Source organism: Bufo gargarizans, chromosome 2, assembly GCF_014858855.1.
Source record: "Bufo gargarizans isolate SCDJY-AF-19 chromosome 2, ASM1485885v1, whole genome shotgun sequence".
NCBI lineage: Eukaryota > Metazoa > Chordata > Amphibia > Anura > Bufonidae > Bufo > Bufo gargarizans.
The window spans coordinates 557,526,603-557,552,356 of record NC_058081.1 but is presented as its reverse complement, the minus strand read 5'-3'; the positions used below and the strand labels follow the sequence as shown (position 1 = coordinate 557,552,356).

At 43.6% G+C, this 25,754-nt stretch overlaps 1 protein-coding gene across 6 annotated transcripts in view; it reads left to right on the top strand.

Annotated features, from left to right (window-relative positions):
- Positions 1-24,856, top strand: part of PPFIA3 (PTPRF interacting protein alpha 3) — a 116,523-nt gene extending 91,667 nt beyond the window's left edge. For all 6 annotated transcript variants that reach the window (XM_044281616.1, XM_044281617.1, XM_044281615.1 and 3 more), the window contains 10 exons: positions 496-577; positions 3,320-3,520; positions 3,615-3,677; positions 5,247-5,422; positions 6,662-6,759; positions 7,443-7,618; positions 9,422-9,490; positions 16,384-16,555; positions 17,952-18,022; positions 22,419-24,856. In XM_044281616.1, coding sequence (XP_044137551.1) covers positions 496-577; positions 3,320-3,520; positions 3,615-3,677; positions 5,247-5,422; positions 6,662-6,759; positions 7,443-7,618; positions 9,422-9,490; positions 16,384-16,555; positions 17,952-18,007 — 1,093 coding nt within the window. In that variant the 3' untranslated portion in view covers positions 18,008-18,022; positions 22,419-24,856. The remainder of the gene's footprint in view (positions 1-495; positions 578-3,319; positions 3,521-3,614; positions 3,678-5,246; positions 5,423-6,661; positions 6,760-7,442; positions 7,619-9,421; positions 9,491-16,383; positions 16,556-17,951; positions 18,023-22,418) is intronic.
- Positions 24,857-25,754: the final 898 nt, after the last annotated feature.

Here is a 25,754-nt window from a genome sequence, read left to right as displayed (position 1 = left end):
GCCAGATTCGGCACTAAAACCATTGTAAGTCAAAGGGCACCGAATCCGTTTTTTTTTCTGGCACCATTGACTTGGTTTGGTGCCAGATCTGGTGTATTCATTTTCGATATTATACAACCGGATCTGTTCTGAATGGCTTATTCAGTCTCCCATGCCGCACACAAAAATGCTGCCTGCAGGGGATTTGTGTCCGGCATGGGAACACAACAAACCGGAACGGAATACATTCTGGTGCACTCCATTCCGGTTTGTTTGGTTTTGTCCCCATTGACAATGAATGGGGATAAAACTAAAGCGTTGTGCTGCGTTTTTGAGACCCTGTGCCGGATCCCAAAACCAGACAGCACAACACACATCTGAAAGTAGTCTAACCCGCGCCTAGGTACAATAAAGCTGTATTTTATTTTATTTTTGTAGAGAGTGAACTTAATTTTTTAGATGCTGGTTTTATTACAGTAAAGTTAAAGAATAATGTTGTTGTTGTTTTTTTTCCAGGCATGAGCTTCTGGAAGAAGCTTGTAGACAAGGACTTCCATTTGCTGCTTGGGATGGACCCACTGTTGTTTCTTGGCTGGAGGTATAGTACAAAAGCACATGACAGTTTAATATAGGGCTGCAACGATTAATCGATAATAATCGATAACTGGATTCGTTGTCGACGAATCCAGTTATCGAATAATCGCCGATTCGTTGCTATGCGGGCGGGCGGTTTACTTGTCACTGCATCTTTATTTTACCTTACCATCGTGACGCTCCAGTAACAACTATAACAGGCAGAGCGGACGGCGGCGTAACGTCACTTACTCATGTGACGCGCCTGCTCCGCCTCCTTCATTCATAAAGTGGGCGGAGCAGGTGCGTCACATGAGTAAGTGATGTTACGCCGCCCTCCGCTCTGCCTGTTAGTTGTTACTGGAGCGTCACGATGGTAAGGTAAAATAAAGATGCAGTGAGTGATTAGTCTGCTGTGAGCAGCAGGGCCGGGGCTGCTATGGGGAGGGGGAAATCTGTCTATGGCACTGCTATGGGGAAAGGGATCTGTGCACTGTTATGGGGAAAGGGATCTGTGCACTGTTATGGGGAAAGGGATCTGTGCACTGCTATGGGGAAAGGGATCTGTGCACTGTTATGGGGAAAGGGATCTGTGCACTGTTATGGGGAAAGGGACCTGTGCATTGTTATGCCCATAACAGTGCACATATCCCCCTCTCCATAACAGCGCCACCCACAGATCCCCCTCTCCATAACAGCGCCACCCACAGATCCCCCTCTCCATAACAGCGCCACCCACAGATCCCCCTCCCCATAACAGCGCCACCCACAGATCCCCCTCTCCATAACAGCGCCACCCACAGATCCCCCTCTCCATAACAGCGCCACCCACAGATCCCCCTCTCCATAACAGTGCAGATATCCCCCTCTCCATAACAGCGCCACCCACAGATCCCCCTCTCCATAACAGCGCCACCCACAGATCCCCCTCTCCATAATAGCGCCACCCACAGATCCCCCACTCCATAACAGCGCCACCCACAGATCCCCCTCTCCATAACAGCGCCACCCACAGATCCCCCTCTCCATAACAGCGCCACCCACAGATCCCCCTCTCCATAACAGCGCCACCCACAGATCCCCCTCTCCATAACAGCGCCACCCACAGATCCTCCCCATAACAGCGCCACCCACAGATCCCCCCCATAACAGCGCCATCCACAGATCCCCCCCATAACAGTGCCATCCACAATTTGTTTTAATATGGCCTTTGAACATAATTTTTCAAGTAAAATCATATAAACCTCTTTTGTTTTGTAATTTTGTCGTTTTTCCCGATTAATCGTAGAAATTAATCGGCAACTAATTGATTATTCAAATAATCGTTAGCTGCAGCCCTAGTTTAATAGTCATCCTTAAAGGGAGTCTCCACCTTTTGGCATCAGATCATAGTTAGGTCCTACATTCTGTGCTCAATTCATTTTTTTTTAAAGGTCACTAACTTTTCAAAAAACGTCTCCTATGTCAGTCATTATCACTACAGCAGTCAGAATTTAACTTTTCTCATACAGTGCCCTAAATCTCCTCCATATTTTTAAAATCATAATTTTCGCTGTGTGCAAACACCACTAGAGGGAGTTATCATCTTTGCTGTCTGTAACCACCACTAGAGAGAGCGATCATCCTGACTCCCTGTAGCTCCCTCTAGTGGTGGTTATAGACATCCTGGCTGCCTGTAACCACCTGTTACCACCACTAGAGGGAGCTATCACCCTGGCTACCTGTAACCATCACTAGAGGGAGCTATCCTCCTGGCTTCCTGTAACCTCCACTACAGGGAGCTATTATCCTGGCTTCCTGTAACCTCCACTACAGGGAGCTATTATCCTGGCTTCTTGTAACCTCTACTAGAGGGAGATATCATCCTGGCTGCCTGTAACCATCACTAGAGGCAGCTATCCTCCTGGCTTCCTGTAACCTCTACTACAGGGAGCTATTATCCTGGCTTCTTGTAACCTCTACTAGAGGGAGCATCATCCTGGCTGCCTGTAACCATCACTAGAGGCAGCTATCCTCCTGGCTTCCTGTAACCTCTACTACAGGGAGCTATTATCCTGGCTTCTTGTAACCTCTACTAGAGGGAGCATCATCCTGGCTGCCTGTAACCATCACTAGAGGCAGCTATCCTCCTGGCTGCCTGTAATCATCACTAGAGGCAGCTATCCTCCTGGCTGCCTGTAACTATCACTAGAGGGAGCTATCATCCTGGCTGCATGTAACTATCACTAGAGGGAGCTATCATCCTGGCTGCCTGTAACTATCACTAGAGGGAGCTATCATCCTGGCTGCATGTAACTATCACTAGAGGGAGCTATCCTCCTGGCTGCCTGTAAACACCACTAGAGGCAGCTATCCTCCTGGCTGCCTGTAATCATCACTAGAGGCAGCTATCCTCTTTGCTACCTGTAAACACCACTAGAGGGGGCTATCACCAGAGAGAGTTCACCACTAGAGGGAGTTCAATGTATAACAGTATGCAGCAAACTCCCTCTAGTGGCAGCTGCGGGCGGCCAGCATGTTATTTATATACTATGTATATTGCAGAGGATTTGGGTCTCTTTATGACCAAAATGGAGCTACACACAGTATAAAGAAAAACAAAATGGTGTTTAATATGGACATTAACATTAAGGTCTGGGAGAAACAAAGGCATTGTGGCTGTCCTCACACCTTCATTACAAATGAAACCTGCAAGCATCAGGTCACTATCACGTTAGGATGCCACCGTGCTGCTGTTGACCAAAACACATTTTTCCTGCTTTCACAGTTGTGGGTTGGTATGCCAGCGTGGTACGTGGCTGCATGCCGTGCCAATGTGAAGAGTGGGGCCATCATGGCTAACTTGTCTGATACAGAAATCCAGCGTGAGATTGGTATCAGCAACCCTCTACATCGTCTGAAGCTACGCCTTGCCATCCAGGAGATGGTCTCTCTTACGAGTCCTTCGGCACCAGCCACGTCACGCACGGTGAGACCTCTAATGCAGCGGAAATAAACTGACTGTACTACATTAGACCTTTTGTTTAGTCCATTAACCCTTCCACCCATCCTCTTTCCGTCAGTCAACAGGAAATGTATGGATGACCCATGAAGAAATGGAAACTTTAACTGCCACTACTAAACCCGTGAGTATCATAAAACAAACACGTGCCATCAACGTACAACTGGCATAACTGGATACTCAAACACTTTTGGCATCAGACTTATCTTTTAGCAGCCTGCTTGGTCGCGTAGCATGCTTCCGATTCCATTGGCACAAAAGAATATACCTTTATGTAAATGGTTTATGTAAGTTCGGCGTCTAAAGTTTGGGTTCGGGTTATTGAAGAATCGCGTTATGGATTCTAAATTCCGCTATGGTCCGTGGTAGCGGAATCCATAACGCGATTCTTTGATAACCCGACGCCGAACATAAAACACAAGTTCGCTCAACACTATTGGCCACTCATGTGTAATATCGTCAGGATGCATTTTACAGCGAGATAAGTAATGCACTTACCTTCTGTTGTTGTGACAGTCACAACGACTTATTGGCGTGTAGTTAGGAGTCCACGCGGCCAGCGGCTGCTAAGGACTGCAGCCTCGGTTTATAGATGGCTATGCTACACAAGCAATAAGCCTGGAAAACGAATGGGAGAGCTTGCTCAACAATGAGCCTTAATTCGGGCGCCGTCACCAGAGCAGCCTCATCCGGGCAATGGACTCGAAGGCAGGAACGGTTAAGATGGAAATCTTTTATTTGGCGACATGCTTCAAGGGTGAACAGCCCTCTTCATCAGGCACAATGACCTCTAATCACGTTTTTGTGCCTGATGAAGAGGGCTGCTCGCCCTTGAAACACATTGACAAATAAAGGAATTGTACTTTAGTCGTTCCTGCCTTCATGTCCATTGCCCGGACAAGGCTACTCTGGTGACAGCACCTGAATTAGGCCCCCGTTCGCTACGTATGGTTGATTTCAATAGTCTCTTGGTACTAACTGATGGAGCCTACTGTCCTTATTCACACTGCATGTGTCTCTATAGAGATGTGTCTGCATACCAGTATATATTTGCTTCAGGTCTACCCTGTCACTCTTCTCACCTCTTCACTTTCTTCTTTCTCTTTTTCTAACACTAACCCTTGTCAGGAGACTAAGGAGATCAGTTGGGAACAGGTAGGTTGTTGTGTAGGACTGTGTTTTTCATCAGGGAGAAAAAGGTATGCATGTCAAATAAAAGCTGGTCCTCCTCCTTCTGCCAAATTCTCCTTTATTGGGGTCCCTCATTTATAAGATCAAGGGGTATAGTCCAATATATGTAGCTTATACCAGTGTAACTGAGCAGGTCTGTCTAGGCTGATCGCCATGATGACACCTTCTGCAGCCCTGGTCAGTGCATAATAAAATACCCACTTAGGTCTGTCTCAAGCAGACATTTGTCATACATGGTGCCGGGCTGAAGGCAGCTTGGCTGTGAGACACAGTCCGAACAGCACTGCACGGGTAGAGATGTATTACACAGTTCTCAAGAGGTAGAATGGACATGGTGGGTCTTTTTCATTGGCACTTTATGCTCCCTTAAAGGTAAATAGGTTTTCCTTCTTAGACTACCTGTTTAATGGTATTTCCTCTGATTTTGATGTTAATTTTACTTCAGTACAACCTTCCTCGGTGCACAGTAGACTGGCATCTTATAATGTTCTTCTGTTGACAGATCCTGGCATATGGGGACATGAATCACGAGTGGGTTGGTAATGACTGGCTGCCTAGTCTTGGTTTGCCCCAGTATCGTAGCTACTTCATGGAGTCCTTAGTCGATGCTAGAATGTTAGACCACCTGAACAAAAAGGAGCTTCGAGGACAACTGAAAATGGTAGATAGTTTCCATAGGTGAGTATGATATTTCCTTAAAGGGCATCTATCAGCAGATTTGTACCTATGAAACTGACTGACTTGTTGCATGTGAGCTTGGTAACGGAAGGCATCTGTGTTGGTTGCATGTTCGTATGTGCCCGTATTGCTCAGAAAAATTAAGTTTTAATATATGCAAATGAGCGTCTAGGAGCAATGGGGGGCGTTGCCGTTACACCTAGAGGATCTGCTTTCTCCACAACTGCTGCTCCCTCTCCATTTTAATTGACAGGGTCAGGCATAATGATGGTTTCCCTGCCTGGCTTTATCAGACAAAGTGCAGAGGGCGCAGCAGTTGCAGAACCTCTAGGTGTAATGGTAAGGCCCCGTTGATCCTAGAGGCTCATTTGCATATATTGCTCAATTTTATTTTTTCATTTAAATCGATGTCTGGAAAGCTGAGTAACACTGAATATGGCTACCAGTCCAGGTCCCACAGGGATTGATACTTAGGTTTCTCAGACGTCTCAATGACAAATATAAACCTTAACCTGACCAAGCGTACAAGGTTGTGCGGAATCTACCAGAGTGAGAGCTGCTATTTGTGGTGGATCTGCTCTCACATTAATAGATGGGGTCCTGATCGGTGGAACTCCCACTTATGATATCCATAGAACATATGGGTAGAGCTTGCCCTGAGCACACACCCCTTTTAAGGGTACTATCACACTAGCGGTTTTCTTTTCTGGCATAGAGTTCCGTCACAGGGGCTCTATACCGGAAAAGAACTGATCAGGCATATCCCCATGCATTCTGAATAGAGAGCGTTCCGTTCAGGATGCATCAGGATGTCTTCAGTTCAGTCATTTTGACTGATCAGGCAAAAGAGAAAACCGTACGGTTTTATCTACGGCGAAAAAAACTGAAGACTTGCCTGAATGCCGGATCCGTCATTTTTCCCCATGGAAATGTATTAGTGCATTCAAAATACCGGAATGCCGAATCCGTCGTTCCGGTCTGCGCATGGGCAGACCGGTAAAAATGTGAGAAAAGATACAAGACGGATCCGTCTGTTCGCATGACAAGCGGAGAGAGGAGCCGTTCTTACAATGCATCTCTCAAATGCTTTCAGTCACATCCAGATCGGCGGTTCCAGCAGGCAGTTCCGACGACTGAACTGCTTGCCGGATCACACTGCCGCAAATGTGAAAGTAGCCTAAGCTGAACTTTTTTTTCACTAGGTAATATAGAACTTTGGTTTTTCCTTTGTGTTGTTAGGGTTAGCCTTCATTATGGTATCATGTGCCTGAAGAGATTAAACTATGACCGTAAAGAACTGGAGAGAAGACGAGAAGAAAGCCAAAACCAACTTAAAGGTATGGGCACCATTGTGAAAAAATATTTCAATATACTTGTTTCTAGCACCATGGCACCATGCTTGCCCGCTGCCGGGGCTTCTCGGCAGTCATATCCATGGATGTCATATCGCAGGACCATAGCAGCCAGTCATGGCACAGCCCTGTGACATTGCATCTATAGGGCTTCATTGTGATTAGCTGATGTTATCATGTGATATTATGTCTTAGTGGACATGACATCACTACATAGACTAAACTGATAAAGGGAATGGAGGGTCTTAGTTATGAAGAAAGATTAAAATAATTCAAATTATTTAGTCTTGAGAGAGACGTCTAAGGGCAGACATCATTAACCTATACAAATATATAAATGGGCCGTACAAAAAATATGGTGAAAAACTGTTCCATGTAAAATGCCCTCAAAAGACAAGGGGGAGAAGAAAAAGTTCAGTCTCCAGAAGCGTCAAAGCTTCTTTACTGTAAGAACAGTGAATCTGTGGAATAGACTTCCTCAGGACCGTGCCGTTTTTTGCGGCCTGCAAATTGCGGATCCGCAAAACACAGATGCCGCCCGTGTGCCTTCAGCAATTTGCGGAACGGGAACAGGAGGCCCATTATAGAAATGGACAGGACTCATAATTTTTGCAGGTTTCATTCATGGTACGCTTACATCAAGTGTGTATTTCCCTGCTCTTTTATAGATGTCATGGTGTGGTCCAATGAACGGGTAATGTGCTGGGTGCAGTCTTTGGGGCTGAAGGAGTATGCCAATAACTTGCATGAAAGTGGAGTCCATGGAGCCCTCGTTGCATTAGATGACACATTCGACTGTAATGACCTGGCACTGCTGCTACAGATCCCAACGCAGAACACGCAGGTCAGTGTGTAATAAGGAAGAACACCGCATATTAATCCCTGCCATTTTATTTCTTCCTTTTCAAGTGTATGACTATTGAATTTAAAGGGAATGTTAAAGTGACTTTGGGTTTAATTTTCATGGGGCAGAGGTTAGTTTGTCAACTTAGTTCCATGGAAATTTCTATATTCCAAAGCACACAAAAGGAGAAAGGGGTGGCACTCGCCCACCCACAGCAATGTGTATTCAAAGCATTTGGGCATACAGGATGTGGATTAGAAAAGGCGATGGCCTGCACTTCATCTGACCTCGTCAGTACATGTAACCGCACTCCTTAATGTACATCTGCACACCTGCATATTACTATCATATAAATAACATATACAAGAACTTGTTTGTTGGTGCTGAGTACCACCAAGTTGTAATGGGTCCTCTGTGGGTAACATCCGTGCCAGCTGTGTGTTCTTCATTGGAGTCTATTGATTATAGAAGAGGCGGTAATGCACAGAGATCCAGTTTACAGACCATCATGATTGTCCTCTTCTATTAAAGGATTTATCCCATATCTAAAATATTTCCCCCAACGCTGGAACCCCTCCTATACATTATACTTACCTGCTCCCGGCACCCGCGTCGCTCTGGTTCCCTGCACAACTGCCGCTCCATCTCCCCGTCACTCAGATCAAAACATCCGGCAACAGGGGGGAGCAGCCAATAGCGGGCCGTGACGGGGACGAGCACCCTTGATGTTTTGATCCAAGTGATGGGGAGATGCAGCAGCGGCTGTGCAGGGATCCGGAGCGATGGGGGGCCAGGGAGCAGGTAAGTATAATCCATAAAAGGGGCCCGGGCATTGGGGGGGGGATATTTTAGAAATCAGATAACACCTTTAAAGAGGTTGCCTCATTACGCCTTTGCATATGCCCTATAATTGTCATAGGGGAGCGGTGCCCTCCTCAGGACCCCTGTCTATGAGACCGGAAAATGAACAGCCCACAGCGACTTCCTCTGCCAAAGTCATCTGTTTGTAGGGGCTCTGGGTAGCTGGAGCCAGAGATGGCCCTCATAGTGACTGGCATTTCCTATGCTAGTCTTAATCAGAAGTGTCCAAAAACACGAATGAGCCTGGATCGCACCTCCTCATGCTATGCTTTGATCTAATAACTGCTTATCAGCGCCATAAATATATAGAAGTATACATGTTGCATGCTTACACGAGGCATTAGTGTACATTTTGATCAAAAAGCATAAGCCCAATCACCACGACAAGGTTGCCTTCTCGAGTAGGAACCTATTCTAAATTTGGCGCAGAACTGCGTGGCGACCACCGGCGCCACAGCATCGCACTAGCAGACAGAGAGACCCAGCAGCCAAACACCACCCCTGCTGTCTGGCAATGCCACCCTGGCACTGGGCCCCACCAATCCACCAGCACAGCACCAGATCAGGAGAGTGCTGGAGTAAGATGCATCACATTTTTTAAGTGCCGCAGGCTGTCAATACTTTTGCCGCATCTTCCGTCAGCATGTGCACCAGAAAAGCAAATCTACTCCAGCGATGTTATAATACACGCCAGTAAATGTGCCTGGTCCTCCTGCTTAGCCCTGTCAACTTTTTTTTTTAAAAGTTTGCACCCAAAAAAAAAATCGATACTAGACGACTGGTGTAGCTGGGATAATACATTTCCCCAATGTGTGCATTTTCTACTCTTCACTTTGTATAGCATCGCTATGTATATCATTTATGGGGGGAAGCATACCATATCTGCTGTCAGTTCTTCCTTCCTCTGGGCAGCACCATTGATGCATTGTCTTTTATCATTAGGCTCGGCAAGTGCTGGAAAAGGAGTACAGCAATCTCATCACCATGGGGACGGAGCGGAGACTCGATGAGGTCAGCTACTACATACACGCTCCAGATAGCATGTCAAATGTAACGCAAAGCTAGCAGCTAATATATATCTACTTGAGGATAGCCTGTCCCAGGAAGATGCATGACCCAATGTTCGGGTAGTGCAAGCACCGGTAGATGATAACACATCCATCGGCGCTCGGTTGCATTGGCCTGATTATACTACCATAGTCGTTCCTCCCTCATTCAGTTCTGTTGATTATCGGCAGCACATCCCTGAGTATACAAGGAGATATGTGCTGCCGATAATCGGACATCTTTCATCCTATTGAAGGACGTCCATCAGCTGAGAAATGTGCTCATTCATCTGCTGATTGGCTGCCGTTCCTGTGAAGGCCTCTTTCCGATATTTGGCCTGAAAATCGAGCCCTAAGCAGATACAATGGGGCAGATTTACAAATCCTGTATAATATATAGACAGTGTAAACTTGGACTGGACAGCCTTTCAGATTTATCATAATGGTTCACACTGGATGGTAAATTTGCACTTTTCTCTAGCTCTACACCTCTTAGTTGGCTCATTCTGTGCCAAAAGTTTAGTACAATTTTGGTGTATTTTGGAGCATCTTAAAGGGGTTGTGCCAAGTCTGAAAGTTATCGTCTATCCACAATATGAGGCATAACTTACTGATTGGTGGGGGCCCAACCACTGGGACTTCCACCCATCCTAAGAACCGTGGCCCCATGTTCTGCTCCTGATTGAGCGGAAATGAAGCATGCACCCCGCTGCTTCATTTATTCTCTATGAGACTGCCAGAATAGCCTTGTACAGGGCTCGCCTGTTTCCGGCAGTCCTTTAGAGAATGAAGGCAGCTGGAGGGTGCATGCTCAAATCCATCAGGACAGGAACATGGAGTGCCCATTCTCAGGACCAGCGATCATATCTTGCGGATAGATAACTTTCATACTTGGCACAACCACTTTAAACCATGCCCATTTTTTCACTAAGCCGCACCCCTTGTTGACCAAGGCACAAAAGTGTCTAAAACACTTACAAACCGGATTCCAAAAAAGTTGGGACACTAGACAAATCGTGAATAAAAACTGAATGCAATGATGTGGAGGTGCCAACTTCTAATATTTTATTCAGAATAGAACATAAATCACGGAACAAAAGTTTAAACTGAGAAAATGTACCATTTTAAGGGAAAAATATGTTGAATCAGAATTTCATGGTGTCAACAAATCCCCAAAAAGTTGGGACAAGGCCATTTTCACCACTGCGTGGCATCTCCCCTTCTTCTTACAACACTCAACAGACGTCTGGGGACCGAGGAGACCAGTTTCTCAAGTTTAGGAATAGGAATGCTCTCCCATTCTTGTCTAATACAGGCCTCTAACTGTTCAATCGTCTTGGGCCTTCTTTGTTGCACCTTCCTCTTTATGATGCGCCAAATGTTCTCTATAGGTGAAAGATCTGGACTGCAGACTGGCCATTTCAGTACCCGGATCCTTCTCCTACGCAGCCATGATGTTGTGATTGATGCAGAATGTGGTCTGGCATTATCTTGTTGAAAAATACAGGGTCTTCCCTGAAAGAGATGACGTCTGGATGGGAGCAGATGTTGTTCTAGAACCTGAATATATTTTTCTGCATTGATGGTGCCTTTCCAGACATGCAAGCTGCCCATGCCACACGCACTCATGCAACCCCATACCATCAGAGATGCAGGCTTCTGAACTGAGCGTTGATAACAACTTGGGTTGTCCTTGTCCTCTTTGGTCCGGATGACATGGCGTCCCAGATTTCCAAAAAGAACTTCGAATCGTGACTCGTCTGACCACAGAACAGTCTTCCATTTTGCCACACTCCATTTTAAATGATCCCTGGCCCAGTGAAAACGCCTGAGCTTGTGTATCTTGCATAGAAATGGCTTCTTCTTTGCACTGTAGAGTTTCAGCTGGCAACGGCGGATGGCACGGTGGATTGTACGGCCTTGATCCTTACGCACAGAGATTGTTCCAGATTCTCTGAATCTTCGGATGATGTTATGCACAGTTGATGATGATAGATGCAAAGTCTTTGCAATTTTTCGCTGGGTAACACCTTTCTGATATTGCTCCACTATCTTTCTGCACAACATTGTGGGAATTGGTGATCCTCTACCCATCTTGGCTTCTGAGAGACACTTCCACTCTGAGAAGCTCTTTTTATACCCAATCATGTTGCCAATTGACCTAATTAGTGTTAATTGGTCTTCCAGCTCTTCGTTATGCTCAAATTTACTTTTTCCAGCCTCTTATTGCTACTGGTCCCAACTTTTTGGGGATTTGTTGACACCGTGAAAATTTGAATCAACGTATTTTTCCATTAAAATGATACATTTACTCGGATTAAACGTTTGATCTGTCATCTACGGTCTATTACAAATAAAATGTTGACATTTGCCATCTCCACATCATTGCATTCAGTTTTTATTCACAATTTGTTTAGTGTCCCAACTTTTTTGGAATCCGGTTTGTAATAAGGGCTCATGCACACGACAGTATTTTGCATTCAGTATACTGGCCGTTTTTTTAGTTCAGTATGCGGTACATATACTGAACCATTCATTTCAATGGTTCAGCAAAAAATGGTTCAGCTCCGTTTTTTGCGGACCCAGCTATTGAAAATGTTATGCCCAGCCCAATTTTTTCAATGTAATTACTGTATACTGTATATGGCATATGGAAAGACGGAAAGGAAACGGAAACACAATAGAAACAAAAAAAATGGAACAACGGATCCGTAAAAAACGGACCGCAAAACAATGAAAAAGCCATACGGTCGCGTGCATGAGCCCTAAATGTGGCGTGAAGCATGTACACTGCTTTTTTTTATTTTTTTTTTATTTTTTATTAAAGGGGTTGTCTCATATAGCCATTACTAAGAGTTAGGGTTAGCGCTCTATGGTCGGGACTGTATCTCATCTCACCTTAGTAACGACAAGATGGGATAACCTCTTTAAGAAAGAATTCTGTCGCGTTTAGTTTAGTACATCTCTTCCAATGTATGCTGGAAATTACTTCAAAAAGCAATACAACAGAAGGAGGATGAGGCAGAATGATTCTCTGTGCCAGGCCCTCTGCACGGTGGCGGTGCTGCCCGCAGGGGATACACTTCGAGTCACTTTCACGGCTGGCTGAGCCCACTTTCAACAGTGACCCATTGCGTGTAACTTGAGTGAGCAGAATGGAGATTATGCCCTGCAGACATTGCCCTGACTGTCGCTGGAGAACTGGATTAAGGATTAACCCCTTACCGCCATAAGAAGTTTATTGTCATTTTGCCCATTAACTGTATTAATCTTGGGAAAAATTACTTAACACTTTGTCTTAAACTACTGCGACATAACAAGTGATTATGGACAAAGGTCTTATTAAATCACAATATAAGGCTGGGTTCGCATCAGCGTTATTAAATTCCGTTATTGGTTTAATTATAACAGAGTTCGAACAGAATATAATGGAATTCTAGGACGGAATGCAAAACAGAAACCTTTGAGAGGCGTTCCGTTTTGCTCCGTCCTAATACATGCCTATGGGGCCATATAACAGTTCCGTTTGTTTCTGTTATACATGACGGAAGAAATAGTCCTGTCGACAGGACTTCCATTTCTGTTTTCTCCGTTTTGCATTCCGTCCTAGAATTCCGTTATATTCCGTTATAACTCTGTTATAATGGAACCGATGATGGAATTCTATAACGCCGAAGCGAACCAGCCCTAAGGAATATGTTAGGGAATAGCTAACATAGCCATTCCATAAACTTTTTTATTGGAATAGTTTTATATTTGCAGCCTGTAGACATGCAACAGGCTGCCTAAAACAGCAGACTGGTCACTTCCATGCACGGCACTGCAGCACAGTCTAATTCACTTGAATAGAACTGTATTGTAATTACCAGTCCTATGCAGACAAAAAGGTGCGCTGCTGTCAGAAAGGGATCTTTGTAAACTTGATATTCACGGAAAACAATTTTATTTTAGGATTTTTTTTTTCATTTTGGCAGTACTATTCTGTGAATAGTTACAGTTGCAAGAAAAAGTATGTGAACCCTTTGGAATGATATGGATTTCTGCACAAATTGGTCATAAAATGTGATCTGATCTTCATCTAAGTCACAACAATAGACAATCACAGTCTGCTTAAACTAATAACACGCAAAGAATTAAATGTTACCATGTTTTTATTGAGCACACCATGTAAACAATTACAGTGCAGGTGGAAAAAGTATGTGAACCTATCGACTAATGACATCTCCAAGAGCTGATTGGAGTGAGGTGTCAGCCAACTGGAGTCCAATCAATGAGATGAGATTGGAGGTGTTGGTTACAGCTGCCCTGCCCTATAAAAAACACACACCAGTTCTGGGTTTGCTTTTCACAAGAAGCATTGCCTGATGTGAATGATGCCTTGCACAAAAGAGCTCTCAGAAGACCTACGATTAAGAATTGTTGACTTGCATAAAGCTGGAAAGGGTTATAAAAGTATCTCCAAAAGCCTTGCTGTTCTTCAGTCCACGGTAACACAAATTGTCTATAAATGGAGAAAGTTCAGCACTGCTGCTACTCTCCCTAGGAATGGCCGTCCTGTAAAGATGACTGCAAGAGCACAGCGCAGACTGCTCAATGAGGTGAAGAAGAATCCTAAGTCAGCTAAAGACGTACAAAAGTCTCTGGCATATGCCTCAGATCCCTTGAGAAAGGTCTTGATAGGACCGAAACGTTGGGATACATTATGGCCTAAAATTATATTAAATTTGCAAGCAAAAGATATTGGTGTGCCGTGGATTATCTACCTCTGGCATATGCTAATCTACTATACGTAAAACACTAAACAAGAATGGATTTCATGGGAGGATACCACAGAGGAACGTTTACAGTTTGCACAAGAGCACCTGGATGTTCCACAGCAGTACTGGCAAAATATTCTGTGGACAGATGAAACCAAAGTTGAGTTGTTTGGAAGAAACACACAACACTATGTGTGGAGAAAGAGGCACAGCACACCAACATCAAAACCTCATCCCAACTGTGACGTATGGTGGTGGGGGCATCATGGTTTGGGGCTGCTTTGCTGCGTCAGGGCCTGGACTGATTGCTATCATCGAATGAAAAATGAATTCCCAAGTTTATCAAGACATTTTGCAGGAGAACTTAAGGCTATCTGTCCACCAGCTGAAGCTCAACAGAAGATGGGTGTTGCAGCAGGACAACGACCCAAAGCATAGAAGTAAATCAACAACAGAATGGCTTAAACAGAAGAAAATACGCCTTCTGGAGTGGACCAGTCAGAGTCCTCACCTCAACCCGATTGAGATGCTGTGGCATGACCTCAAGAAAGCGATTCACACCAGACATCCCAAAAATATTGCTGAACTGAAACAGTTCTGTAAAGAGGAATGGTCAAGAATTACTCCTGACCGTTGTGCACGTCTGATCTGCAACGAGTTATTAAATCCAAGGGTTCACATACTTTTTCCACCTGCACTGTGAATGTTTACATGGTGTGTTCAATAAAAACATGGTAACATTTCATTCTTTGTGTGTTATTAGTTTAAGCAGACTGTGATTGTCTATTGTTGTGACTTAGATGACGATCAGATCACATTTTATGACCAATTTGTGCATAAATCCATATAATTCCAAAGGGTTCACATACTTTTTCTTGCAACTGTACATTTGAATTATTGCACTTCTATAAGCAGTAAAGTTTTCAAACTCTGGAGTGGCAGGCTGAACGCCACGTGTTGTTAGTATAGTGCTGCTGCAAGGTATTCTCATAATCATAGTAGGTGGAGGATAGGAATGACAGAATAATGGCTTTATTGTCCATTTGATAGGCCTAGAATTCAGTCATGGCTAACCTCCGGCACACCAGCTGTGGTATAACTACGACTCCCAGCATGCTCTATTCACTTCTATGGAGTTCTGAGAACAGCCAAGCAAGTGTACATCTTGGGAGTCATAGTTTTACCACAGCTGGAGTACCAGAGGTTAGCCATCACAGGCCTAGATAAACATGAGATAGATGGGAAAAGACGATTTACGCTTACTACTTACCGTTAGATGGAATTTTCATTTGCCACGCTTTTGCCCATACCACATAAAAATGTATAGTAACCGAGCCAAGCTCAACATGCATGTGGGGGAAATGAGAGGAGTAGTTTTCGGTCATTAGTTATTTTAGGTTGTATGGCTACCTTTACTTCAGGCATGGGCGTAGCTATAGGGGTAGTGGGGAAGTGTCTGCTTTGGGGCCTGATCTCAGAAGGGTCCCACCCAGGAGGAGGACTAAAAGATTTCATTGTCGGGGTCCCCTCAACAGTATTATGTACTGACATTAAAGGACACTGTAGGAAACAGACGGAGCAGCTGCTGGGCCTAGCCTGAGAGACTGATCTTGACTAGACACAGAAGTGGGGGTTGCATGGGAGGAGGGGGTTTCCAAGTTTCTGGAGGTGGTGGGGAAGGCCCAATCAAACATTTGTAGTTATGCCACTGAGATAGTCAGGGGCCGAGAGGTTGAACCCCTCTCATCATGAAGGGATTGCATATCCTTGCCATGTGCCGTCACTTTTTATGATGGGAATAATCCTGACCATACACATTAGATATTTATCAGCCAATTTTGCAGCTCGATTATCCTCCACCCTCACCTACTGGGAGAGAAAAATGGTTGTATGTGCTTTATTTTAACCTCTCCAATCCTTTGTTTGCTTGCGATATCAGTAGACATGCTTATGGGACAGCTTTCATGTAAGATTTCGGTAACTACAATATAATTATAGTCAAGACACCATTTTACAGTTCTGTGGTTTCTGGCATCAATTACAGAATCTTCATAAATTGTCATAATAAATCAGTTTTCTCATGGTTTCCCATCAATTTTAGGATAGTGCCAAGACATTCAGCCGGTCCCCCTCTTGGAGAAAGATGTTCCGTGAAAAGGATCTACGAGGAGTTAGTCCGGATTCAGCCGAAATGTTGCCGGCAAACTTCCGGACTGCCGCTGTCTCCTCCATTACTTCACCTGCCGTGCAGCTACGGAAGATGCAGTCTGAAGGTAGACTTATGGTGACTTACTGTATGTCTCCCATATGCATTAACAGAGTTTGCTCCTCATACACTTTTAAGACAGGTCAATTATATCTGGACTCTGGGTTAATGAGAAGGTCCTGGTCATCTTTTTGCTTTAGACGTATGATCATTCCTTTGAAATGTATGATTAATGCAGAAACATCTAAGCAAAATCTTGCTCTGTGGATTGATGAGGTTCTCAGCAGTTGGACCTCATCGATCTCACTATTACAACATGCCTAATGGACACCATGGGAACTGGCCTTAAGCTTGCCATACACAATAGATATCTTTAGGGCAACAGATATCTGGCTTCTGGCTAGATTTTCTCATGAACATTTATGCTCAGCTGTGTGGGCATGGGGCAGCGTGATGGTTCTTCCGTGTCTCGTACTTGTGGAAAGAAGGATCAGGTATGTTCAACATGCCCGATACTTTGTTCCCCAGGATATTACCCTCTCTCAGCTGAGCGTGCATGTTTGTAGGGGATGGCTAAACAAAGACATGGGGCCAGATTTATCATGACTCTGACAGCTCACTCCACTTTCACATATGGCTAAAGTCAGTTTTAGCCAAGTCAGATTTATGATCGGCCCTTTAAGACTGTAATAAATGTGGTTTGACGGTAGCAGTTTATCCGTCAGTAAGCAGCTTTACAAAAGTCGCACGTTTTTATGAAAAAGTCGCATGTTCTATTAAAAAGTCTCAAAAGATAAGCATGGTCCTCACTGGAGTGAAATTGTGACTTTTTTGCGACTTTTTAAATAGTCCCAATAGTAAATCTGTGTAGAGATTCATTTACATAAGAAAACACGCCCACTTTCAGAAAACTGGCAAGCATAGTGTAGAGCAGAAAAAAGTCGCAAATTTGTGCGCAGTTTTAGCGTTTGCGCATTTTTGGGGGACTTTTTCACTCCTGTATTCTGACCTGAGCTAATGATAAATCTGGCCCATGGTTCTCTGCTGTATTTAAAAAGGCATGCCTTAGATCAAGAATACGGAACAGCTGCCCTGCTACTGGGCGATAAGGATGCTTGACTTAAAGGGCTGTACTGTACGTATCATATGCGAAAGGTCAGAGTCCAGCATCCATGGAAATCGGTAACATTTCAAGCTTTATTAGATATCCAAATAAAATCCATTGCAATGAATTTTATTTGTATTTTAAAATTGATATTGTCCTATGGAACATAAAAAAAATCTAGATATGTATATGTTGCACAGATGTAAATTCCAGTTCATTCAAACATAATGACTGTATTTGAAGCTGGAGAATTTCATGGTCACTTCTGCACTAAAGCTCCAGTTTGCAGGACTTATAATAGAGTTGTTTTGGCGTACATCATGTGGTACCTTGAAATAAATTTCATCTCCATTTTCAGGAAGTCCCTCCAGCAGCCAGCGAGCAGACGTCTCAGTCAGAACCTATTCCTGTTAATGCCGTCTTAATGCGGTGAGTGGGGAAATAGGGAGGATGGTGTCTCAGGAGGTGTTAAAACATCTTAACTTAGAACCGTGATGCAGAAGAGCTTGTACAGAGCGTAGCGTCATAGACTGCATCTCAAATACAGGTCATAAGAATATACCTGAGCAGTCTGAAGAGAAGCATCTAAGGGTACTTTCACACTTGCGTTGTTGGATTCCGGCAATCTGTATGCAAATGGATACCATTTGTAAATGGATTGCAATACTGGATCCGTCTCTCCGATTGTCATCCGGAAAAATGGATCCGGTATTTATCTTTTTTACATTTTTAAAGGTCTGCGCATGCGCAGACCTCAAAACCGGATCCGTTTTTCCCCACACATTTGAGGCCGGATACGGCATTAATCCATTTCATTGGAAAAAAATGTCGGATCCGACATTCCGTCAAGTCTTACGTAATTTTGAACAGAGAAAATACCGCAGCATGCTGCGGTATTTTCTTTGTCCAAAAACTGTACACTGACTGTACTGAAGACATCCTGATGCATCCTGAACGGATTGCTCTCCATTCAGATTGCATGGGGATAAAACTGATCATTTTTTCCCCAGTATTGAGCCCCTAGGACGGAACTCATTACCGGAAAAGTTTAACGCAAGTGTGAAAGTACCCTAACCTTGTTAGAAAATGGCACACATAGCAAATAAGAGTGTAACTATAATGTATAGTATATAAAAGGATAGAGGGTTTGATTTTCTGGAGGTTGCCCTGCAGGTCTGCTGTTGTCATGGACCTCTTGGCATGCTACAGGCTGCTTTAAATTGCAGACCATCATGTTAATAGGGTATTTTTTTTATGCTTGTGATCCTAATGCTATACATATCTAGTCAGGGAATCTGCTTATTATGGTATATGATGTGATGGAGCATCTTCTGCTCTGACACCCTACTATTACTCAGAGTGTAGTGCCACTATAGAGAGCAGCTCCCATGCTGGAGGACTTAACATTATATCATTCAACATTGAAACGTGAGGTAGCCCACAGCTTTTGCTCATAAGGATTAGTTAAGAAGCTATCCTCATGGGTCTATCCCTATAAGCAATTTCCTGTTTTAATTCTTTAAAAGCGCTGACTTAGCGTCTTAACCAAAGTTCTCTGTTGTGGTCATCAGCCATTGAATATTCAGAGCCAGCTTCTGTAGCCACCAGCCATTAACTGTTATTGGAGGGGAAGGTGCTGCTGGGCAAATATATAGTAATACATGCTGGCCTGTTAAATAGATAGCTGACCATGTAAAACCAAAAATGATGTGTGATTTGCCTTCAATTTTCTGTGATGTAACGATTTAAGGCTGCCATTTGGCTGGGAGCCATACAATTTAGCATTTGACGCTGCAAAAAAATAACGACAGTCATGTTGCACTTGAACATTTAAAGTCTGTCCTGGCAGATTTAGTCTTTTCCACCAAGTTTTGTTATTTTGGGACCCTCATGTCATGGTTGCATTATGTGCATGTAACCATACTCACAGTCATTACTTGTGATACCACAGTGCAACATGGTGATATTCATGACCTAAGTTGCTGTGTAGCTTTAAATTCCAGGTGTAGATTAGGTGAACCTACAATTACAGTATATGACAGAGAATCTCATAATTCGCGACTGTCTAATATTACACACACAATGCATTCGGAAACTCTTTCACTTTTTTTCACATTTTGTTATGTTGCTGCCTTGTGCTAATTTTATTTAAAAAAATCAGGTTTTCCCCCATCATTCGGAACTCAATAACCCATAATGACAAAGTGAAAACAGAACTTTATGACAATTGAAATGTATCTCTAGGGGCCTCCCATTTCTCTTGATCATCTTTGAGATGTTTGTACACCTTGATTGGAGCCTACCTGCAGTAAATTCAGTTGATTGGACATGATTTGGAAAGCCACACCTCTGTCTATATAAGGTCTCACAGCTGACAATGCATATCAGAGCAAAAACCAAGCCACATGGAGGAAAAAACTGCCTGTAGAGCTCAGAGACAGGACTGTGTGGGTGCACAGATCTGGAGAAGAAAACACAAAATTCTGCTGCACTGAAAGTTTCCAGGAGCACAGTAGCCTTCATAATTCTTAAATGAGAGATGTTTGGAACAACCAGGACTCTTCCTAAAGCTGCCCCTCCCACCAAACTTAGTAATCAGGGGAAAAGGGCCTTGGTAGGTGAGGTGATAAAGAACCCAAGGGTCATTCTATCTGAGCTCCAAATATCCTGTGTAATGTTGAGCGAATCGAGCTTTGGATCCTAGATCCGAAGTTGATTTGCTCCAAACTTCGTTTTAATGCTGTATGGAGACCAAAGTCAAAGTGAGTTATGAGACTTCGGTGAATAACTTTGGCCCTCGATTTTAAAACTTCAAAACCATTTTAAAACATGGATCCAAAGTCGGCTTTGGTACAGACTGGTACTTCAGTACCGTAGCAGACTTTGGATCAATGTTTTAAAATGGTTTTAAAGTTTAAAAATCAAATCCTGAAGTTATGTGAGACTTTGGTGATAACTAACTTCGCCTCGCCAGAGCCCATATATTTGAATGCTGTACAGCGATGAATCTCCGTACATAGGACTTGGAGAGACTGGAGGAAGGGCAGTGATGTTATTTACATGGGACTGTATGTTGGAGAAGATGACGAGAGGGGAGAAATGTTATTTAGACTAGTAATGGTTCCCCTGCATAAATACCAACCTCTTAGTCCATGTTCACACATGTAGTTCTGGATAAGGCACATAACCGAGATGAACAGAGCTGAGCAGCCTCCATGACTACACATGATGGGGTCCGTTCAGTTTCTGTGTGGGATCCTGTCTTTTTACCAGACAAAGAAGTCCTGCATGCAAGGATTTTTTGGTCCAGTCTTTTTAACAGAATCTGTGGCAGATTCCCCAAGTGCAGCCTTCAACACCCTTAACATAGGCCTACGTATTATTTATTTGCATTACTGCAACTTACGTACTCCTCTAAAATGGTAAGAGGAGTATTTGTATTCTTCTAGAAAAAATATAGTGCGACCTCTGGGCTTTTCTCTGGCCTGGCGTTGATTGGTTGCTTCTGTGGTCCATCCCCACCCTCTATAGCAAAGAACCCCCCTATCTGACTTATCCTTTAACACTGCCATCCTGTAGCTTCCACCAATACTGTGTCCGCTTCTGCCCCTTGTGCCCACATTACTGTGCCAACAGTGCTGCCTAGTGCCCCCAATTACTGTACTGCCAAAATAAAAGAGCCAAAGGAAACTGCTAGAGAACTAGAAAATTCCCCAAAGAAAACTTTAGGCATCAAACCCCAGACCAGACCCCCAAATTAATATAGACTTCCTGACAGACCTGAACATTGATATACACCACAGATTAGCCCCAAATTCATACGAAACTCAGAAAAGACCTCACATTTTTACAGACTACAAATTCGTACAGAATCCAGGATCAGACCCTAAATTCATGTGGCCTCCTATAACCTCATTCCCTTAATTGCAGATCTCAGATTAGATCCCAGTATTCATGTGCCGACCCTCCCCCACTCAGATCCCTGCAGACCCCCCCCCCCCATCTCCCTACAGATGTCAGATCAGACCTCCTAGTTCCCTGCAGACCTCAGATCAGATCCCTGCAGACCTCAGATCAGACCCTCCCCCACTCAGATCCCTGCAGACCTCAGATCAGACCCTCCCCCACTCAGATCCCTGCAGACCTCAGATCAGACCCTCCCCCACTCAGATTCCTGCAGATATCAGATTAGACAAAATAAATAAAACTTACCTCTCCAACTCTGCATCTTGGCTCTTCTTGCCTTCCTGTACTGTGACATGACGTCAGGTCAGCGGGCACGTCTGCATGCACTATGAGATGACTATGATGTACTACGTCAGGATACAGTGCTTGGGGCAGCCGGAAAAAGAGCAGGGAGAGGTGAGTGATGACAGTAATACACTCACAGTATCCTGGCTCGCAGGTAACTTTGTAACGATTACAAAGTAATTTTTATTTTTTTTACTGACAAAATTGAGCCCCCTTCTGCTGGTAGCAAGATGGAGACCTAAGTAGGCGCCTACCTTTACATGCCTCTTGTACAAGCCCTGGCCACAACATAACAAAGTGTGAAAAAAGTAAAAGGGTCTGAAGACTTTCCAAATGTACTGTATATGTACACTATATACTTAATATAAAGCTGCTTTCATCACAAGTGTGAGGAAGATATGAAGGTAGAGCAAGATAATCAGGCTTTCCTCTCTTGTCCTCAAAATCATAGTATAGCTAGTTGCAATATGTACTATTAGGCAACCTACATAAGTCAGCATTTATACATTATTATTACGTTATTCACCTAAAATGCTGTTTATGACCGTTTTTGCTTCTGTATTTTCTTCCACAGGTAACATTATTAGGGCAATAAGTTCACTGAGGGCACTTTTTTGACATTCACTCACTTCGCCAAAGGGGCTTGGCCAATCTGAATATCATACCCCTCCAACCAAGGCACTTTCTGCACACCTAGACACTGCTCGCTGTGTCATATAGGGGAATACAGATGTGAACTGAACACAGAAAAGCCCTGCAGAACATTTAAGACATTTTACATCCTCATGTTCTGTCTGTGGATCCAGGAAATAATCCGTCGTACAGGTGGAATCAAGGGAGCATGCACTGGAAACTCATCTTCATTATTTCAATTATTTTCCAGTCCATTGAGTGCTGGTGGGTTGTTGCAGACCCTTTCAACATTGAGGAGGTTTTGGTCAAGAAGAAACTCTCTTAAATATAAAACCTTGGGTGGGACCAAAGGGGAATTGGTGAATAGTTAATATGTGACTTAGACTTTGTGTTTTGTTTTATGTTGGGTTCATCTTGAGCTATGCAGATTGCAGTCCATTCCCGCTCAAAAAAAAATCAAATTTGACTGAAGACTCAGTACAAAGCCATGTTATACCCGGTGTGTTGGATTTAAAAAAAAAAAAAAGTCCTAGATGAGATGAGACTTTCCCTGGATGGACGTGGTGCAGAAGAACCTTTAACTGATACCACCAGAACATCTCTAGGCTCTTTCCATTTATTCAAGTCCCACCAACTTCTCGTGGCCATGACAATGCCAATACAGCATGGCAACAATTTTGATCGTACTGTCATAAATATTATTTTTTTTTATTTATTATTATTTATTTGTCATTTTACTTTTCACTGCCAGTCAACATAGCACTGCACAAGGTAGACGATGTGCACACAACCGTCTCGTGTTCTAAAGAGCTCGGCAGTTTTTCTTTTGGTACTCGTAACAAACTCAAGAACGTGCGTTCTACAAGCTGGGATTCCCGCTTCCGTAAAACAACTAGAAGTTGGTAACCTTACTAGTTTTACAACTTTTCTTTTCTTTTGTAGGGTCTACAGATTCTTGTTTACAGGTGAAAAAAAGAGCCAGTTACATTGAGTGTTTTTTTCATCTTGTATGCTATCTTGTGGGTCTGTAAGTGCTCGATATATTTGCGACATTACAGGTTTATGTGAAACTAATATGCCCTCCTTATTTCTGTGCCATTTCCAAATGGGTCAGTAAAACGGCTGTTTCACCGTAGAGCACACTACAAAAACTTTGGCTCTCTAGCTGTTGTCGCAAGGGGTTTTACAACAGCTGGAGACCCATGGGCTGCTGCTAACCCTTTCCCCTATTGTGTAAAACATATCAATTCAAATATCTCAGACTGCTCTGTTGGATAACTCTTGAAGTGGACAAATGCCTTAAGTCATTAATCAGTTCTTAGGAGGACATTTACAAAAGTTACATTACAGTTTATTTATTTCATACCAGGTATGTCATATTGTTCTACTGTCTCCGGTATTTTACGTATCAAATCAGAAGACCTCCTCCCATAGGGGGACAAGAGGCAGAATATTTGGCCCATGTCCCATTATATAAGTAGATACTTTATGGTTACTTCATAAACTTGTGTCTTTTTTTGTGTTATGACTGTGCCAAATAGGGATGAAATTATGATGGCAAATGAGGTTGCACCTCATCACTTCTCTGTGGTGGACATATTAACAGTATATTATTAATTACATGCTATAGCCTACAACCATGGAAGAAGAGATTATACATTTTAGAAAAGCTCCAGGCAGATGTGAGATACCGTTGAGATGCCTCAAGGGTCATTGTGTTCAGTGGCAGTAAAAATGGCAGCTAAAGAGGAAAGCCACAGATCGGCCGTTCGGCCCATCACTTGAGTAAGAGGTCTGTACTTATGTATCATAGCAGTGCCTGGATGATGTTATACAGAAGCTTTTTACTTTACAGAGGAATATATTCTATAGGGAAGTGCCTTGATGACCCATTAAATGTTCTAGAAAGGCAGCTGCTTGTCAATGAGATGTCGGGGCCTTTCCTGTTTTTTTTTTGTTTGTTTTTTCAAAAGGTTGCTCTCTGGTCGTGAAAAGGTTAAAGTTCTGCTTTGACCATCGGGTTGTAGCTAATGATCTGTGCTGGTTGTCTGCATGATGTGATTCAACATGGTACATGTGCTTGACGGGGAAGTCCATCTAAAATCCATATTCTAGACATGTCAGAAGATGATGTGAATAGACATCCATGGTCTCAGACCCCCCCCATCCACCCAGACACAGCATCTGGCACAGAGCGCTGCAGAATTTATGTTGCGTTAGGGATTTCGAGTTCTAGAAAGACGTTACCATGCCCAGCTCCTTTGTTTTAGAAAATTTTAAGGCTCTTGGGATCCCACTGTTTTTAGGTGAATTTGGATGGATTTCTTATTCATAACATTTAGCTTCAGATCGATAAGACCATTTTCATCTTTTTGGAAGCCCTCTGGTAAAAAAACAAAACAAATTCAAATAAAAATACGTGGAGAAGCTAAAAATTTTTAAAGGGATAGCAGTCGGAGACCTTAAATGGGTTGTCCTGGGTTTTCTAAAGTTGGATAGATGGCTGGAAATGTGATATAATAACAGGTAAGCATTGCTTGGGTTTTTTAACAGCCCATTCACATCTGCATTGAGCTTTATGTTCTTCTTCTGATCGGTCAGAAGAACAAAAAATTAAAAGTAGCATCCGTCTTATTTGCTCCTGTCAAAAGTAACTTTACATTTTTCTGTTCTTCTGACAGATCAAAAAAACGGAAAGCTCAATACAGATGTGAACTCCCTTGCCGGACCAGCTCCAGTGTTCCACTGGTCTTTGCTTACTTTGCTGATGAGCCATACACGCACATGACCACTGCAGCCAGTCACTAACATCAGTGCAAAGCTTGCAAGTACAACATGAGACCGCTAAATCCAGTGATTGGCTGTAGCAGTCACATGGATGTGATGGGGACCACTGGAGCATTGGTGTTGGAGTGGTAGGGGATTGAACAGCTAAGGCTACTTTCACACTGGCGTTTTGAATTCCGTTTGTGAAATCTGTTTCAGGGATCTCACAAGCGGCCCCAAACGGATCAGTTTTGCCCCAATGCATTCTGATTGGATAAGGATCCGTTCAGAATGTATCAGTTTGGCCCAGTTCCGCCTCCATTTCGCTCTGGATGCGGACACCAAAACGCTGCTTGCAGCGTTTCGGTGTCCGCCTGACGATGCAGAGCCAAACAGATCCGTCCTGACTTACAATGTAAGTCAATGGGAGCGGATCCGTTTTCACGGACATAATATGGTGCAATTGAAAATGGATCCGTCCCCCATTGACTTTCAATGTAAGTCAGGACGG